Below are 17814 nucleotides of genomic sequence, written 5' to 3' on the forward strand. Positions count from 1 at the left end.
CGAAACCAGCAACAGGCAAAACCCACATGCGGTGTCGTGTGTCGTTCGCGCAGTCCGGACAGCCCGCAAATTCTGCTTGGCTGGCTGGCTGGCTGGCTGGCCTTGGGCTGCGGGAGGGTAAGGACGGGCAAAAAGTTTCGTTGACAACTCCGTTGACACACGTTCGAAGTTGCTACTCGAAACGAGTTGCCCTTTTGCGAAACTGGCCCGGACGGTTGTGCGGACTCTGCGCGGCCCAGCAGCAGCCTCTGCAGAGCACGTGAAGGGCAGGCGGGTAGCAGACAGGGCTGTCAAGTTTTGTCGCAGAACCTTTTCGAGACGAGGCGAGGCTTAGACGTCGTCTATCGTAGGAGATGGATCCTTGAGGGGTTCTGGAAGGGCAGATTTTGAAGAGAAAACTTGGACCAACAAGGGCAGTCAGTGAAGAAGCAATTGCTCGCCAAGACCAACAGGAACCTCGTCTCATTGTCGGCGTGATACTGAGAAACTTCGTCTCAATTTCGGCGCAAATCTCGTAAAAGCCAGAAATCCGGGCTGCGCGAGGCTGGAGACACATCACACGTACGCATTCTTTGCTAGTCAATCTCAGGTATTTTTGGATCCTAAAGTCTTTTGGAATGTCTAGATGGACTCCGCCGATCTCAAGTGAACAGATGCCAGGAACCTGTTCGAACCACGGTGATACCATACCCTCCGCATCGCTCTGCCTGTAAGCCGTCCTTGATTCCTCCACGCCCCCCGCGACCAATCCCGATGTCGTAGAGTTTCCCCCATAGGATCCATCTGGGAACCATGGAACCATGTCACAAGTGAACCATCGTCTTGACCTTGAGAAAGTCACCGACGCCAAGAACCAAGCGATCTAGATATCGTCTCGGCGATCGTTTCGTTACAACGACGCCCTGCGGACTTTCGGAACATTGAAAGGCTACTCCGCTACGTTTTGATGCAAGGTACTCGCTCCGTGAAGCTACTATTCACAAGATGATCGCTTGCCTAAAATACAGTCATCCTCCTTAACGCCAAGAGGTAATAGTGTTGGAAGAGCGTGGGATGGTCCATGAACGCGTTCCCCCAAGCTCATCGCATGTTCCTTCGGTAGAATACAGCGTGCGTAGAGACTCCACCGCAGGCGTTGAACCCTCGTAGTCACCGTGAGGTTTTGCAGGCTGAACACAACTGATCCCCAGTATCATGAACCTCCTTACAATGCGCTTAGGTCGAGGGGAACACTGCTACCTCTGCCAGCCCTGTAGCGTCTGGGGCCACCGAGAAATTCCCTAGGCTTTGGAAGCATGGCCTCGTCCTGGAACCTCCAACGCGAGTCTTGGACAATGTAACGTCCGCCGCCACCACCACCGCCAGCCGTACCCAGGCTCGTGGTTGTGTTGGTACGTGAAGGAGGCGGGCTCTTTGCTCCATTAGGGGCAAGAGTAAAGGCGCTAGGGTCGAGCATAGATGAGCGAAGTCCAGACCCGGACCGGGCCCGCGAAGGGGCGGCCGGCGGGGGAGGTGCGGCCGCGGGAGGCGAAGGCGCCGTGGATGGAGGTGGCGGGGGTGCGGCACTGGGTGATGCCTGTCCAGCTGCTCGTAGGGCAGCTTGCATTGCCAGAGGCGAAGGCCCGTTTGATGCGGGTGGAGGAGGTGGAGGTGCTGGAGATCGAGAAGGGGGTGAAGGCGCTGGGGCTCTGGGTGCAGCAGCGGCGGGGGGTGGTGGCGGCGCCGAGGGAGGTGCCGATGGGGGAGGTGCTGGAGCAGCTGATGGAGGAGGCGGGGGAGGGGCGCCAGGAGCTGGAGCACCAGGCAGAGGAGGTGGATTGTTCGATGGAGCTGTAGAGGGCTTTCGAGATGCAGGCAGTGGTGGTGGCTTCTTGCCAATAGGAGGCGGGGGCCCCTTCATGGATGCCGAGGAGCTCGGCCTGGGAACATCGCTGGGTGTCTTTCGCAGATGGGCGATCGACGGTGGTAGTGCTGGAGCACCACCTGGAGGCGGGAGAGGAGGTCTTCCAGGAATAGCTGGCGCCGCACCAGCAGGTGGCTTGGGCGCACCGAAGGCAGGCACCTTTGGCGCGGAAGACGATCGTACGTTGTTCTCAGGATCCGACAGGTAGGATGAATCGGCAGCCGCGCCGGTGTCGACAGCACCGCGGGTCTTGCGCAGCTTCGGCATGCCCCCAGCAAACAGTCCAGCTAGTTGCGGTGCGGGTTCCGCAGCTGCCGGTGCCGGAGCACTACCACTCTGATCGCTGTTGCTTCTAGCTCTGTTCCCAGGTACCGGAGGCGCGAGACCTCCTGGAGGTTTGGGTGCACCGCCAAATCCAGGAACTGGGGGCGCACCTCCTATGGGCGGTCCTCCTCCTCCTCCGCCGCCTGACACCTTTCCTACAACTGGAGCAGATCTATCGTTCGTGACGGTTTTCTTGAGAGCTTTGCCTTTGGAAATATCGGAGAGAAGGGCACCCTGATGACCACATTAGCAGGCTGTTGTCTGAGCAAAGGGATATCGTCTTGATTGAGGCCATACTCTGTTCGCTCCTCCTCCTGCCGGCCTCGATGGCAGACTGCCTAGTCCTGGAGGTCCCCCGGGCGGAGGCGGAGGCGGAGGACCGCCCATTCCAGGCATCGGAGGCGGCGGGGGAGGTGGAGGAGGCATGTTGAGATCGGTTCGGTCGACTCGGCCGTGTGTGTTTCTTAATTTCGATGGAACGATGAGTGATTTCAAAGGATGAGGGTGGTAGATGGATGTCGCCGATGGCTGGCGGTGGTTGCGTTGTCGATGTCAATAAATGTCGTTGTCGTTTCGTTGTAGTGGACCGGGTTGAACGGAGGCTGGAGCACAGCGGTCGTGTCGACAACAACGGCGATGGAAGAGATGTCGTCGAGATACAGTGCTGTCAGATGACAGGGTATCGTTTCAATAAACGACAAGTGAGGCTCTCGTGGGTCGATCAGTGCATTCCCAGGGGCGACTAGATGATGTTACTCTGGGGTAGCTTTTCAGCCGCGTGGTGTTTCGTCATCCTCGGGCCGTTCTTGGACGTACGCTCGAGATGCGGCGCTGTTGGGCGCTGGCAGTGCTACCGTTACAGCATGAGTGGGCTGAGCACCGCTGCCTGGTTCGAGCTACTTCCATTTTTGCGGGTGGACACCGCCAAAGCAAAAGTATCGCACAAGCCCCATCAGCCCGGGGAGTACTTTCAAGTAGCTGTGGCTAGAGAGTACGAATACTTGACGCAATTGCCCAACGCGGCTTGCAGTAGCATACGCCGCACATGAGAAGAAGAAAAAGAAAAGATGCACCAAGAAAATGAGGCGGAATAGAGCCAAGAAGCTTGAGATACACTATGTTCATCTAATCAAACCTAATGCAGTGCTACAGAAAGATCTACAGTCCCAAAGTCTTGGAAAAGAACGGTGTTGAGAAATATGCAGGATGAACTGAATGTTGGCGAGGCGTGCGGTGCAAGCTCATGGTTGGCGCAGCGGCTGTGGCTGTACCCGAACCACGTTTCTTCGATGACCTGTAGGTACTCAGCCTGCTGTGCGCTAACTGCTGCAGCGCTGACGGACCCCGCTTGGAGGGGCAAGTGCCGGCCTCATTGGTGCGGCGAGCGCTGCCGAAGAGCCTCTCCGAACCTGGAGTGATCGCCTGTGAGATAGGGCCAGGGGGGGTCGATTAGAGCTCCTGCTATTGGGTGGATTGGGCCTACGGGTGGAAATTTTGCAGGAGCTCCCAGCTTGCCCCGGAACGTCCGTCTCCTCGAAAGCTTCACTCTCCTTCGCATTGCACCTGTTACACCAGCCAGGTTACTCGTCGGTCTCCGCGTCGGCCTCCCACTCCTTTGTCCAAGACCCCAAGACGGCCTCTCCCGGGATCTCGCCCAGAGGACGGCTGTTGCCTCACCCGCCCGACGGCCCCTTTGCTTGATTCTCTTGGCTTCGTTTCCACGATTCACAACCCACGACCAACCGCTGTGCCACTTCGAAATACAGCAGCCCTCAGAGACCAGTCGACGACGCGTCCTTTCCCGCTCGCTCGCGCGCTCGACTTCATAGCGTTCGATTGGGTCCGTCGCAGGTCCCTTCTACTACGCCAACGCCCGAATCCTCAGCCTTCTTCGTCACGAAGATGATGCGGACCGCCATCATCCGGCCAGCGGCCGCTCAACCACGATCCCTCTGTCGGTTATGCGTGACCCTATCACGCGCTGGGCAACAGACTCGATTCCTTCATACCGCCAAGCCAAACGTATCTGCGATCGTCTCCTCGCGATCTGCCAAGCTTCACGAGAATACCATATTGAGACGATTTGCTGGGGAAAGCCGCTTCACGAGCACGGTATCTACATCGGGTTTGAGGAGCGATGGTCACGAGAGGCCTGTCGGCACAAGGGCTGTGTCCAAGGAGCTCCCTGACCTGAACAAGCTGGCTGCGATTGTTCAGCAGAGCAAGCAGCGCTTCATGTCGACGGACGGAATTCCCACTCCACAGCTCGTCATCGCAGCCTTGAAAACGTGCCAAGGCGCCGCAAATGCGATTCAACCATATCTATCCAAGTCGGAGATTCGTCCGGCCTCTGCCCTCACGGCGTCGACCGCGTCAAACCTGCTATCCCTGGACTCGAACTCGACTGCAGCTAATTCTGGTAGCACGTCGATCCCGTCAGTCTCCGTCAAGGATACAGTCGACACAATCTCCGAGTCAGCATACCAAATTATCGCACACCCCATCGTTTCCATTGGTCCCCAGGTCTTGGAGCTGTACGTAAACATCCAAGCTAGGCTTGGCAGGCCCGAGACACTACCCCAAGTTTTCGAATTGTATGCATCAAAGCCCAAACCCAAGGCAGTCGAGGGTTCAATCACCTACGTACAGCAGAACCCAAAGCGAGCAGACAAGGCCATCGAGGCAGCTGTCGCCGAAACAGCTCTGGGGGCCGCCATCGACGCCAAGAATCTGGACGCTGCAGTTGGCATCGTTGAGGCCTGCTATGCGACACAAGCATTCTACCGGCAGAAGCTTTTGCGGAAAGCGCTTCTGCCCGCCTCGGCCGTGGTTGCGGCCCCAATTGGGGTCTACGCTCTAGCCTCCAATCTCTCGGCATTCCAGAACACAATGGAGCCCGTGACAGCCACCAAATTCGCCTTTGTCGCTATCCTGGCTTATCTGGGCTTCACTGGCACAATCGGTGTGGTTGCGAGGACCACTGTCAACGATCACATGCGACGTGTTACTTGGGCTCCAGGTATCCCGCTGCACCAGCGCTGGATTCGCGAGGAGGAGCGCGCTGCAATGGATGACATTGCATGCGCGTGGGGTTACAAGGAGAAATGGAGGCACGGTGAAGAGGGTGGCATCGAGTGGGACTCTCTAAGAGAGTATCTTGGTCTGAAGGGTATGATGCTCGACAGAGTTGAGCTGATGGAGGGAATGAGTTGAGTTGAGAATGTGTTGAGGGTTCGTTCATGAGACGTGCGGGGTGGCTTTTCGCACCGACGGCGGCCTCGGGCGCCATTGGACGGAGTCAGTTAGTGGACCAGGGAAGCTCGACTTGTCGTCGAGCTCAGAGAACCATGGGCGGTTTTCTGAGCGTCGAGTCTGAACGTCGTTGCTAAGCCCCCCTAGTCCGGAGAATAATGCGACCTCCGACCAATCCAAATCTACAATCGGCCGTCACCAGGGCCCGCCTACAGATCGGCAATCTACGTCTTATCCCGCGCATCTTGCCAAGAGACTGCCCAGACATCGCCCAGACAGCATCGCCATCCACATGCGGATCACCGCAAGCCCAGGTCGACAACGCTGTCACTGTCATCTTGTTTCAAGCGCTATTCCTAGCCTTCCTCCGCACTCGACTCAGCATCAGTGCATCATTGGTGACAAGATGAGTTTGACGATGGATCCACCGGTTGGTGCAGCTGGTCGTCGACTGAAAAATGGAGGCGGGTCTAAAGATGACGGCGCAAAGTTGAGTTGCAGTAGCGTCTGGCAGCTCGTGAGCGTTGTTCTTGTGCCCATGTCAACTCTGAGCCAATCTTGCAATCGCAATCTACTTGACAAGCCTCTCTGGAGCTTTGTCTTTCTATCCCCACCCGTCCGTCCCCAAGCCTCTGTAGGAGCATACACCGGGGTGGCCCTTCGGTAGTTGTAGGACCACGACGACCCCTGCCCGCCATCAGATTGTGAAAGCACCCCCCTGCCGCACACACGCAAGCCTGGGCAAGTCCGCCCCATGCTAGAATAACCCTGCGGATCGGTGACTTTACAAAACGAGTCCTTCCTACTTGGTATAAAGAAGCAGAGCCTCTTGCATCACCATCTGTCAAAGTGTCAGTACCATCAGCCTTCTGTCATCCGGAACCACCAGACGACATCGAAAGACATTCATATACAACTTCAACACCAGTGTCAACAGCAACACACATTAGAATTGAACTACGCTCAACCTGAACAACAACGACACAACTTGCCGCCAGACCGTTGCCCAAGATGGTTGCCAACGAAGAAGACTTCACGCCTTATGACCCTATTCGATGCGCACACTACGCCCGTTTTGCTTCACATCTTGACAGATGGCAATTCGATCTCCTTTACTGGCTCCTCTTCGTCTTCAACTTGTTTATTCTGTTTCTTGCAGCATGGGGATACACTCGGTAAGTTCTCGGCAACGCCGTTGTAACCACGGTCTTTTCTCAAACAGTCTCACTGACCAACTGTTCAGGACATTAGATGCCGTTGCGGACCTGCCACCGACAGACTCAAAACGAAAACAGGCAATTAGACGGTGTATCTGGTTCAGTTTGGGATGCGTGTGTGTCTCTTTGGTAACGGTCATCATGGAGGTTTTCACTTTGATGGCCTTGCAGTTTTGCGACGGGGAAGATCTCATGTCACTTTACTGGTCGACTTTCACCATGATCCAGGTCGGATCTCTCATCGCCGTGTGCGGAGTCATTCTGGCTTTGGTGCACTCTTTGAGACAACGCAGAAACCCGTATGTCATCTCTCTGGCTACCCGCTACACCATTCATTCACTAACGACCTACAGACCTTGGGCTCTGGCTCTCGGCACACCGGTTCTCGTCATCGCAGGCCTGTTCCACTACCTTCACGGCTGCATCACTAGGAGGGTTAAGAGGGCCGCCAATGCTAGGAAGAGGAAGATGAGCGACGCCAACACGTTGCCAATGAGCCAAGTGTAAGTGCAATCTCAAAAATTTTCACCTGGCAGGCATCGTGGCTGCCCGATGATACCTGCCAAGGTAAAAAAACGATCCGTGCTAACAGGCCTTCCAGAAACACCATTCAAGCTGAAGCCTCTGATGAGGACGAGGGTATTCAGGGAGCCGAGATTATCGGGCTCACAATGGACGGCGGCCCAATCATCCACTTCAAGGACGCCGTGCCATACAGCATGCCCGACTCGAGCGAGATCATTGGGCGCTGCTCCAACGACAAGCCTATTGTTGTCTGCCGGCGCGATGGCTTCCAGCTAATCTACAACGGCACGGACTCGAGAGCGCCATCCCCTAATCCGGCTACCAAGCCTGGTGCCAGTGGTTGAGGCGGCGACGACGGGTCCGTTACATCCCGCGGCGGCAGGCCCCACCCTTGCATCGGTGCGGCGAAGTCAAAGGCAAAATAGGTCACAGTCTAGATCCCGCCAGATCGACCAGCATATGGCGACCCCCACGTCATAACACCAGGCACGAACGAGCAGAGTCCCTGCAATCGGGACCGCCAGAACGCCTCTACTACGGCACGCTGCACTTTCAGCTACGCATACACTGGAGAACTATGACTCTACAGACTACGAGACGCCCGTTTCCGCCCGGAGCGGCATAGCCCTCATTCCCCACCCGCTGTCTGCAGCCACCTCTACCTGTCCCTTTTGGGTTTATGGGATTCTCCCTTTCTCGGCCCCTTGGCAGGAACATCCCTGTCGTTTTACTTTTCTGAGCGGGCGGCCCTACGAATACAGAACCACCAGCAACGGAGAAGCGCCAGCCTCTACCACCGGCTACTAAGGCGGCTGGGCAGCGAACCCAGCTACCACCGTACGGGCCGCCCAGCCTCTTAGTCCGGACACGTCCTCCCGCACTAGCTGGCAAAGCCACTACCACCTGACTACCGGGCGGGCGCCGGAATGACGGTCTCCAGAAGACGGACTCTTGGTGGCAACAGCAAGCGGAGCACCAGGCCGATCATTGACGGCTGCGAAGGGGACCTCGTCTCCTTGCGGATTCCGGCCGAGGCGGGATGACGATGTCCGTCTTTCCCATCACCCCGACCGGTTCCACCTTTCTTCACTTTTTCCCTTTTACACGCTTGTCCTCTTTTTTGGCTTTTCTTGGCGGATACTCTCTTCTGTATGTCTTTTTTCGCCGCCTTTCTTGGCACCCCTTTTCTCCTCTCATTCTTGTGTATGTTTTGTTATGCTCCTGAATCCACATTGCGGGCTTGGCGTTTTGGGAGATGCACTGGCGGGCTATGGACGGGAGTCAGAGTGTGAGTGGAGAGGGAAAAAGACTGGAAAGAAAGGGAAAAGACGGGAGGGAATGGCCCTTCGGAGACGGTTAGAGTAGGGGTGTGCACGCATGTGTCGAAGTGTGCTGTGCGCACCATTATCCGTGCTCTTGTAATGATCCCTGTGGCACGGGCGAGTGGGTTGAAATTGAATAAAAAAAAGTTTACTTTCCATACGGGTTCCTGTCTAAGTGCATCAGGCCGCTACACGAGCCAAGACTTTTTGGCGCGTCAGTTGGTTATCACAAAAGTCGAACCCTGACTCTGATCAGCTTTCCTTTTTGTTTTTCGTTACATTCGACGGGGAGGTTTTCCGTCAGCCAGCCTCCAGGGGTGTTGTCACTAGCGTCGGCATTAGTTCTTCTTGGGCCCTACGAGAATTGAAAACGGGACACGGGTTGGGCAGAGAACAACGGACTCCGGGTGGCTCCTGTTGTAACATTCTCACATGCCGTCACTTCTCACCGGAGTTCTCTTTCTGGACATGGGTCATTGACAAAATGAGACTAGGCTTGGACGATGAGAAGACGGAAATCAGATAAGCCGCGAGTTCACATTTCTCGGCACTCATTTGCAACGGAAAGGAATGTTGAAGCGCAGTGGTAGCGTGCGTTGTGCGTTGTCATGTGGCTAAGAGGAAACCGTCACCGCGCAAAAGCCAATGGTTCGAATGCCAAGTCTTTTGGGTCGTGATCATCGTCATCTCAACAACCGTGATGATGCTGAGAGTAGTGTGAGAGACAGAAGGAGTAAAGAGAGGCTGGAGAGGACGAGCGCGCGCACGGAAGGAGGGCTTGCTTGTGTGGTCCTTTCAGGGTCCGTGGCTTTTGCTCCTGTTCTTGGCATCACTTATCACCGCTCAGGGCCACAGGGCCTGGATTGCGTACATCATCACAAAGTCTGCAGTGTTCGAGCTGGCCGCAATCAGTCTTGTTGGTTCAGTGAAGTTTTCTAAAACATGTTTCTCCCGCTAGCCCCGAAAAGATCGAGTCGATGGACGAGGCCGCGCAACGTGCTGCGGGCACATGTTCTTGGCCAAGAGTGAAATGAAACACGCAGAGATAGGACAAACGCAGATCACATACACAGCCCACCATTGTAGCGGTAGAATGTTTTTTCAGTTATCTCGGATTTTCTTCCTTGTTTTACAGTTTCTTGGATTACCGCAGACACCGCGTCCTTCCCGTGGGCGGGACACCATGTCTCACATGCCTATCTAGAGGTATCTTGCGTGCTTTTCCTTTTTCTTTATGCCAAATGATGACGGGATAATGTATGCTGAACACCCCTTTATCTCTCCCGCCTCTTATCCTTCTCGCTGACGGTGTTTTCTCACCCCCCCTTTTTTTTCCCCTGATACATCCGTATGAATGCTATTCCGGGTCTGATATGGCAGGAAACGGTCAAGTCTGTAGCAGGTCATGTGCTATAACGGCTATTGCAAGCGCCCCGCCTTGCCGATTTGTAATATCTCACCAGTGAGACGGTCGTCACTGCGCAGGACCGGCCACGACTCGCCGCCGGCCTTGGCGAGAGTCACCTCGAGCTTAGTGCCGAGGACCTTGAAGGTGGACTTTTCCGCATCAATGGGCGCGAACAGAGGCACCTCAGCGGTGTAGCGCTTAGGCGGTGAGTCGGAAGTAGGCAAGTCGAGCGCGATGGACTGCGACTTGAACTCAATCTTGGCAGAGTCCTTGACGATCTTCTTGAGGAAGAAGGAGGCGATAACAGTAGAGGGAGTCTGGTAAAAATCGTTGCGAACAGTGTCAAGCTTCTCCTCGCCTCCATCGGCGGCGGCTCCCTTCTTCTTACCGCTGCCGATGAACAAGTGACGGTTCTTGGTCTTGCAACCCTCAATCTTCATGAACTGGTCAAACTCAAGCACGCGGCGCTTGCAGCAGCTGTAGCCCTTGGAACCCTCGTGGAAGATGGGGACGCCAGGGTGGTGGACACAGGACTCTGCATCACGGGAGGAGCCCTTGCGGTAGGTGGCCGAGCAGGCCTTGCGGCGGCAGGTCGCGCCATCGGCAATCTCGAGGGAGGCGTCATCGGACTCGGACTCCGGGGGTGGAGGAGGAGGAGAGGGAGCGGCCTGGGCCTGGGTCTGGGAGAGGGGCTTGCGCGCCGGGGCCGGTGCCGATGCGAGCTTGTCGAGGAGGGCGGCCGCAGCGGCGTCTTCCTTCTTCTTCTCGATCTGGGGTGGCAGGTCGGTTGTAGAGTGCTTGCCGGTTGTGCAGGGGGGGATGGTCATAAACTCCTCAAAGGTAAGGACGCGGGGCTTGCAGCATTTCCAACCTGACAGTGATTTGCAATTAGCTTGTGTGTTACAATCGACGACATTATTGGGAGGAGGGAGGCTAAGCAAGGGATGCGAAAGGTTCGGAAAGCTTCAATTGGGCGGGAGGATGGGGGGAAGAGGGTGATCCCTATCCCAGTTCACGGGACAAGAACGGGAGCGATGGGAGTCTCCATTGAAATGACGAAGTGTAAAATAAAGGTAAGATGAAATCGGCAGTGCGGTGTTGCATGGTAAGCGGAAAGTGAGTACCTTTCTGGCCTTCGTGGAAGATGGGAGGGCCGGGGTGGTAGACGCATGGCTCCTCTGCATCGGTGTAGACCTTGCCGCAGCCTTGGTGGACGCACTTCTCCGCCATGGTGTGGGATGGCTCGCTGTCGTTTTCGCGTGTTTGTTTAGGATTTGATGATGTTGCGATCGGGAGTCCGTAAGTAAGCCTGAAGGAGGGAGCTGGATCGCGAAAGGAGAACAAGAAAGAAAAGTAAATCCAGAAGCGACAAATGGTGACGTTTGAGGGAAGGAAGGGCACGCTGGCGGCGGGCGGGTCCTGCTTGTTTGTAAATTGCTCGAAAGGAGCCCCCGTAAAGTGGAAGGTGAGGGGCAGTCGTGGCCGACGTCGATGTCGTCGCTTCGGTGGAGGGGTTGCTATGTTCTCCAGGATTCCAGAATTTCCCAGGGGTCCCGGCCGCCATTTACTTGCGCCGTAGCGGCTCAAAATTATGCATGTTAGGCACAAGCTCCGTCATATGCCCCCTCTGATTCGTCCGCCGCGCTCGCTGCGTCTGTCTCAATTGGTTCACCGCCTTCCTCGATAAGATACCCTGCTGTGAGCTGACATTGGAAGAATCGACCGAAGGCCTACCAGCCAGGACCTTGCACAATATCGGCGCGAAGGCCGGGGTAGGAGTTCAGTTGGAAACATGCCTCCGTACGACCAGACCAACCACAACCCGCCCACACTTTTGCCTTTTGCTGTCTCTTTCCTCACAGACATTGCCAATTGCAACGCTCTCTTCACTCTTCACCCTGGGCTGTCTACAACAACTCTGCCGCCCACACCCAATCATTCATCGGACATTTTGAAACCATCACAACGGGCGCTCTTCTCACACCCACCATACTGCCTGCCAGCACCGTCATCTCACCTCTGAGAGTCTCCCACGCTGTTCAGACCCTTGTCCTTGGCCCCCTAACCTTCAGCTCGACAGCTCACATTCCCATTCTTCCATTCTCAGCTGACAGCGAAAACGAGGCTGTTTCACAGCCCTTCGAGCCTCTTTCCCGTCCCGCCATCCTGGCATCTCACAGCAGTACGTACTCGGAACGGATACATCTGCACCAAGGGCGTGGTTTCCGGCGAACACGTCACTTATAGAGGCAATCGCGAATCTTTCGGTTCTTTGAATTTCTTAGCTTGATTGATCGTCAAACATGTTTACTCCAACACGGCGGCTCTTTCAACAAGCCCTCGCATGCCGGATCACACTCTTCACTCGCGATGGGTGCGGCTTGTGTGTAAGGGGGAAATCGGCCCTCTCCGCCGTGTGGGATAAGAGGCCGTTTGACTTCACAGAGGTTGAAATTACGAAGCCAGAATTTAAACGGTGGAAAGACCTATACGATTTCGATGTGCCTGTGGTAAGTTTACCTGAGCGACAACGAGGGAGGCAGACGTCCGATGTTGGCAGCTCGAGTGCACTTTACACCAAACTCACGTTCACTTCTTCCCCAGATCCACATCAGCAAAGCCGAGGCCCCTGAGGAGGACCCAGACCCCAGAGTCGTGGGCAAGGCCGTCAAGCTCATGCATCGCTTCGATCCCGACCAGATCGAAGCCAAGATGGACCGGGTTGAGGGCAAATAAGCGGATACTTTGAACGCGGCCGCAAATGTCTTGGCCCGGAGCCGAAGCAAGAACATAGCCTACATAACCGCTTAATTCTTCATTTCAACCGCCCAGGTCAGTCGTTCAGTATGATCCACCCTTGGCTGGCTTCGCCGCCCCGCGGGCTATGCTCAAAGATTCCGCCAAGGTGTACTGCAATGCCGTGTAGTCCGTCGCTACGCTAATCATATCGAATCCCTTGTCTCCAAAGAACTTCGACTGCTCTCCTGAGGTGCAGAAGATGCCAGCCTTCTTGCCCGCCTTGTGGGTAGCCTCGAGGATGCGGTCAATGGCATCACTCAACTCCTTCTTGATGACGCCGTTGATCACTGGGTGGCCAATGTTGTTTCCTGCAACTCGGTTAGACTCATCTCGTGACTGGTACCCGTGACGTTCTGACTGACCAAGATCAAAGGGCCCAATGAACAGTACATCGATACCCTCAACCGCAGCAATGTCCTCGACCGAGTTCAAAGCCTCTTGAGTCTCAATCTGTACCATCGTCAACAGACTGTCGTTGGCCTGCTGCAAGTACTCGGTCATGGTCGGCGCCGGGTTGAACCTCTCCATGGCGAGGGGCGAACCGAAACCCCGTCGTCCCCAAGGGGGAAACTTGGCGGACTGTACGAGGTCCTTCGCCTCTTGAGGCGTGCGAAGCAGCGGGACGAGGATCTGTCTTTCGTGTTAGTGATGCCCCCGTGTTCTTTTGCGTGTTCGTGATTTTACCCCGTGAGCACCACAATCCAAGGCGCCTGCGTCACGTCATCAGCAGTATGTTCTTCAAGCCTCATCGCCACACATGGGAGCCCTCACGCTTGACCATCCAACCCTGCATGTCCGGCAACCTCACAATTGGCGAAACGCCCGCGGCGGCGATGGCGGGGACGGCATCGTGCATAGCCCCGTCTGGATGAAGTCACGCCGTCAGCTCGGTGTCCTTGGCAAAACCCGGAAGGGTCCCACGTTACCGTCAATGTTTCCGTGTTCGCAGTCGACCAAGACCCAGTCGATGCCCGGGCTCTTTGCGAGAACCCGGGAAACGTTGGCGCCGGGAATCATCTGCCACAGCCCCAAGCTGGGGCCGGCTCCCTTGGTGAAGGCCGTCCTGAGCCTATTGGCTGCCTGCATTGCGGACATGATTGCTCAAACTAACAGAGTGTAAAAAGGGTATGATGTATTAGAGATTGAGGGTGAATCCTCGACCGCAAAGGTGTTTATTATGTACGTCTCAATGTCACGATGTTCTCTCCCGGAATCGGCTCACTGAACAACACAAGCTGCTGTCTTCCGCGCCTTATGTCAGAAGTCTCAGTGCGGGGGTCATCACCTGCGCGGGGTGAAGGCCGCCGCGGGAAGCTGGAGCCCCTGCCAAAAGGACCAAAAAAAGGGCACTACGTACTGGAATCACTTAGCAAACCCCCGACAGCCGGATAGCCTCTCCCGCGGCGAACCGGAAAGTGGCTACGAAACCTAGGCCCGTACGCAGCACAAAACCCATGAGACAGAGCTTCGGGCGGAATGGGGTAGAGTTCAGCGTGATTGGGGTTTATTGCGGGCAGACGTGGGGAAAGCTGCGTGGGAGCGGGGTACGGGCGCTCTGGCGTCTACTGGAGTAAAATGTTGGTTTATGTCGTCGATGGCTGTTCCGTCTTTGAATTATCATAATAGTTGCTTCGACCTAATAATCGATCTGGCGTATTTCTCACTAAGCTTCATCAGGGATCGTAGGTGTCACACGGTATAGGCTATCCGAGGATTGGGAAAGTCCAGTATATACTTGGGTTTTCCGCCATGCAGTTGCTAACAGACTCGTTTAACACTTGTAATATAACAAGAAGAATCGTAGATCAGGCTAATAAAGGTTTGAGTTGAAAGACACTCCTAGTGAAGACCTATAGCAGTACCTACTCATGTTCAAGGAGCAAGACAATGGTGCCGCTCCAAGCAAATGTCAAGTGGAAGTACTACTATTGGAGACAAGAGTAACAATAAGGTCCACATTCGAGAAATAGTTTGATGTAAAGTGATGAGATCAAATTTGCAATTCCTAGCTAGCCCCCAATTTTGTAATTTACATAGTACAGCACATGAATGTAGCTCCATGGTGCGAATGCCGCGCTAACTCGCGTGTAAGACTGTTGCTGCAAATAACGCCTGCTGCAGTTAAAGCCCCAAGGTTTTCTTGATCTCGGCCTTCAGACGGCCAAGACGGCTGGCGCGTTGTTTACCCTAATAATTCAATTCTCCACCACCGCCGCCAGCAACATGGTCGAGATCTTCGTAGCTCTTGAGACTACGACCTTGGGTGGCCTCACGAGGCCCAACTGCCGCTCCTCCAGCAGCACCGTCTCCCCATTTTCCGGCGCCCCCACGGCCTCTTCCACCCATGCCGCCGTCCCAGCGCGGGTTGGGGCGACGGTCATAGGGACCGCTTCGGTAGTTGCCACGGCCACCTCCCATGCCTCCGCGGCGGATCGGACCAGGCCCACTGCGCTCATCACCGCCGCCATTCCAGCCAGACTGCACGCCCGGATGTCCCCCGCCCAGGAATGGAGGGAAGCCGCCAGGAGGCATAGGGAATCCGGGAATCGGCATCATACCATTCATGGTGAAGTTTTGCAAATTGAAACCTCTAGGAGTTCCGGTTGCAGGCTGACCATTCGAAGGCGGGAAGTGGCCATTTGAGTTGGCATCCGTTCTTGACGGAGCGATATGAGATGGATCCATAACATAAGCATTGATGAGATGGAACTGCAACATGTTAGCCAGGGAAGCAACTGTGAATTGGGAAATAGGAGTGCTTACCTCTTGCTCAATGCTCTCGAGCCACTCGGCGTGACGCTTTTCAACGTGCTTCCGCCAGAAGTGCTCCTCCTTGAACAGCTTGACACACTCTGGAACCTTGCATCTCCACTTGTGCTCATCCTCTTGCTTGACGTACTTGAGCGTCTCGTCACTGACGGCTTCCTCGACTGAGCGGCCTCCAAGTTTGCGAAGGTCTACGGTATCAGGCTCCAAAATCTGCATGATCTTGTCCTCGAAGGTCTTGACCCAGTTGTAGGCGCGCAGAAGCTGTTGTTCCGCCTTGCCAGTAGCGCTGCGGAACTTCTTGTCACCATCGGCAGCCTCGCCTTCTTCTTCGATCTCACTGCGCTTCTTGCCAGGGAAAGGCTCGCCGTTGGCGCTAGCACGAGCAACGGCCTTCGCGGCAGAGCCGAGAGTGCTTCTAGGGCGGCGCAAGTGGCCACCGGGACACTTGCGGGTAAGCTCGTGGATGGAGTCACTCTCAAACACGCAGAAGAAGCAAAAGTTGAAGACGCGTCTGAGATACTCAATCATGAGATCCAATTGCTTCTTCTTCACGAGCAACTCTTCATCGTCGGTCTCGTCCTCATCGACGGCGCCTTCGTCCTCATCGTCGTCGATGGCACCGTCTTCACCGTCTTCCATGCCGTCATCAACATCAAGGTCGCGCTCCCGCTTGGCCTTGGGCTTCTTGGCGGTGACGGTCGGCTGAAGACGGCCAGCGTTTTTAAGATCATCAACCCTCTCCTCAATCTTCAAAACAGCGTTGAAGTCGGAGCCAAAGTCCTCTTCGAACTTGTTGACCAATCGCTGAACAAGACCCAAATCCTTTTCGACCCGTTCCGGGGCAGAAAAGAGGTCCCAAAGTGCCTTCTTTCTAGGGTGAGTGGGTGGGTTGTGTACGCCGACGTGGCAAACAAAGTCGCCTCTGACTTCGTCCTTTACAGTCTTGCCATTGATGGCGTCCAAAGCTTTCTCAGCGGTGGATACTACGGCAGGTGACTTCAACGGCATGTCCTCATCCTCATCCTTGGGGTCCGCACGGTCAACCACCGCAGGGGCGACTTCTGATGACGGATGAAGCATGACCCATCCAATGCGGTGATACCGTTTGCTGGGGTTGGGATCGGAAAGTGAGAGCCACTTGAAGCCACCCTCGTCCTCTCCAAGATGCTCCTTGCAGAAGGTCTCGAGGTTCTGGCGACTGACATGAGGCGCGATGGTCTTGATAAGCAAGGTCGGCTGGTAAAGGTTCTCATCTCGGATATCGGCACCATTGGCGGGAACAAGGTCTCCGACACCGAGAATCTCGTTCGCAGCTGTCGCCTCGCCCTCTTCCTTTTCGACGACACCACCGAGTCCATTGCTTTCACTCTTAGGCAGACCCTCGAGAGAAAACTCGTCGAACGTGCCAGACTCAAGGTCCTGCTCCCATTGACCATAAGCGCCCCGGCGGAACTCGTTAAGTTGTGACCTGAAGCCGTCGCGAATCTCAGGGACGTAGCGCTCGCGGAACCACTGCTCCTTTTTGTGCTCGGCAACAAAAGTGCGTGCCATCTTGGCCTGAAGCTCTTCTTTGTAGGCATCGTACGCGGCCTGAATCTTGGACTTCTCTTTCTCGCGTTCCTCTTGAGCCTCACGAGGGCCGCGAACCCGTTCCGGCTCGCGTCGACGTCCACTTCGTTGGCGCTCCTTCTCTTCCTTGATCTTCTCGTTCATGCGCCACCACTCGCCAAAGTAGGAGAATCCAACTTGGTAGGGGAGCTTGACCGGGTCCGCGAGGGGGTTGACAGTCATTGGAGCAGGGCCGCTGTCTTGTCCTGGGACGTATCGATCAATATTGGATGGCGGGGAACTGATGCGTCTGTCTCCGCGGTCGTCTCTGTTTCCCCTGCGATCGTCATCTCTCCGCCCGCCGGCATAGTCATCGCGGCCGCGGCCTCTGGGCTCGTATCGGTCGACAGCAGCTGGTGATCGTGAGCGACGTCTATCGCGACGATCGTGGCCTACAAGATGAGGTAAGCAATGAACCCTTATTGCTGGAGGCGACGCCATTGATCTGAGGCCCTGAATCTACAAAGATTCGATTGATGGGGTTTAGGGAATGAAGTACGCACCAGGAGACCTGCCGCGGTAGAAAGAATCGCCTCGATCGTCCTTGCGCGTGTCGTCGCGACTGCTCCACGTCCTGTCGCCCGGCGAGCGCGCGGAGGTGTCTCGGTGAGAAGAGTACGAGTCCATCTTTGCCTTGCTGTTGCTAAGTCGCGGTAAACAAAACCAGAATGGATGGTCTCTGTTGCT

General features: G+C 55.6%; 7 protein-coding genes across 7 annotated transcripts; 3 read left to right on the forward strand and 4 right to left on the reverse strand.

Annotated features, from left to right (window-relative positions):
- Window positions 1-1204: 1204 nt before the first annotated feature.
- On the reverse strand, window positions 1205-2653 carry VRP1 (Verprolin; the record flags this gene model as incomplete). Its single annotated transcript, XM_036632435.1, has 2 exons — window positions 1205-2461; window positions 2525-2653. The coding sequence occupies 2 exons, from the start codon at window positions 2651-2653 to the stop codon at window positions 1205-1207; spliced, it is 1386 nt and encodes a 461-aa protein (XP_036502643.1).
- A 1476-nt stretch (window positions 2654-4129) lies between these two features.
- On the forward strand, window positions 4130-5440 carry CGCS363_v000587 (uncharacterized protein; the record flags this gene model as incomplete). The annotated part of the gene is made up of 1 exon (XM_036632436.1): window positions 4130-5440. One exon carries the CDS (start codon window positions 4130-4132, stop codon window positions 5438-5440), a length of 1311 nt encoding a protein of 436 aa, XP_036502642.1.
- A 1050-nt stretch (window positions 5441-6490) lies between these two features.
- Window positions 6491-7565, forward strand: CGCS363_v000588 (uncharacterized protein; the record flags this gene model as incomplete). The annotated part of the gene is made up of 4 exons (XM_036632437.1): window positions 6491-6654; window positions 6723-6995; window positions 7050-7199; window positions 7298-7565. 4 exons carry the CDS (start codon window positions 6491-6493, stop codon window positions 7563-7565), a joined length of 855 nt encoding a protein of 284 aa, XP_036502647.1.
- A 2397-nt stretch (window positions 7566-9962) lies between these two features.
- On the reverse strand, window positions 9963-11181 carry CHORD (Cysteine and histidine-rich domain-containing protein; the record flags this gene model as incomplete). Its single annotated transcript, XM_036632438.1, has 2 exons — window positions 9963-10822; window positions 11076-11181. The coding sequence occupies 2 exons, from the start codon at window positions 11179-11181 to the stop codon at window positions 9963-9965; spliced, it is 966 nt and encodes a 321-aa protein (XP_036502646.1).
- Window positions 11182-12254: 1073 nt separating this feature from the next.
- CGCS363_v000590 (Glutaredoxin-like protein) lies at window positions 12255-12687 on the forward strand (the record flags this gene model as incomplete). Its single annotated transcript, XM_036632439.1, has 2 exons — window positions 12255-12461; window positions 12556-12687. The coding sequence occupies 2 exons, from the start codon at window positions 12255-12257 to the stop codon at window positions 12685-12687; spliced, it is 339 nt and encodes a 112-aa protein (XP_036501660.1).
- Window positions 12688-12792: 105 nt separating this feature from the next.
- On the reverse strand, window positions 12793-13845 carry hpcH-5 (4-hydroxy-2-oxo-heptane-1,7-dioate aldolase; the record flags this gene model as incomplete). The annotated part of the gene is made up of 5 exons (XM_036632440.1): window positions 12793-13058; window positions 13113-13380; window positions 13435-13460; window positions 13522-13614; window positions 13677-13845. The coding sequence occupies 5 exons, from the start codon at window positions 13843-13845 to the stop codon at window positions 12793-12795; spliced, it is 822 nt and encodes a 273-aa protein (XP_036501661.1).
- A 1092-nt stretch (window positions 13846-14937) lies between these two features.
- CGCS363_v000592 (Zinc finger protein) lies at window positions 14938-17754 on the reverse strand (the record flags this gene model as incomplete). Its single annotated transcript, XM_036632441.1, has 3 exons — window positions 14938-15459; window positions 15514-17519; window positions 17631-17754. The coding sequence occupies 3 exons, from the start codon at window positions 17752-17754 to the stop codon at window positions 14938-14940; spliced, it is 2652 nt and encodes an 883-aa protein (XP_036501662.1).
- Between the last annotated feature and the right edge of the window lie 60 nt (window positions 17755-17814).

The sequence above is a fragment of the Colletotrichum siamense genome (assembly GCF_013390195.1).
Source record: "Colletotrichum siamense strain Cg363 chromosome Unknown KSG_Cg363_contig01, whole genome shotgun sequence".
Taxonomy (NCBI): domain Eukaryota; kingdom Fungi; phylum Ascomycota; class Sordariomycetes; order Glomerellales; family Glomerellaceae; genus Colletotrichum; species Colletotrichum siamense.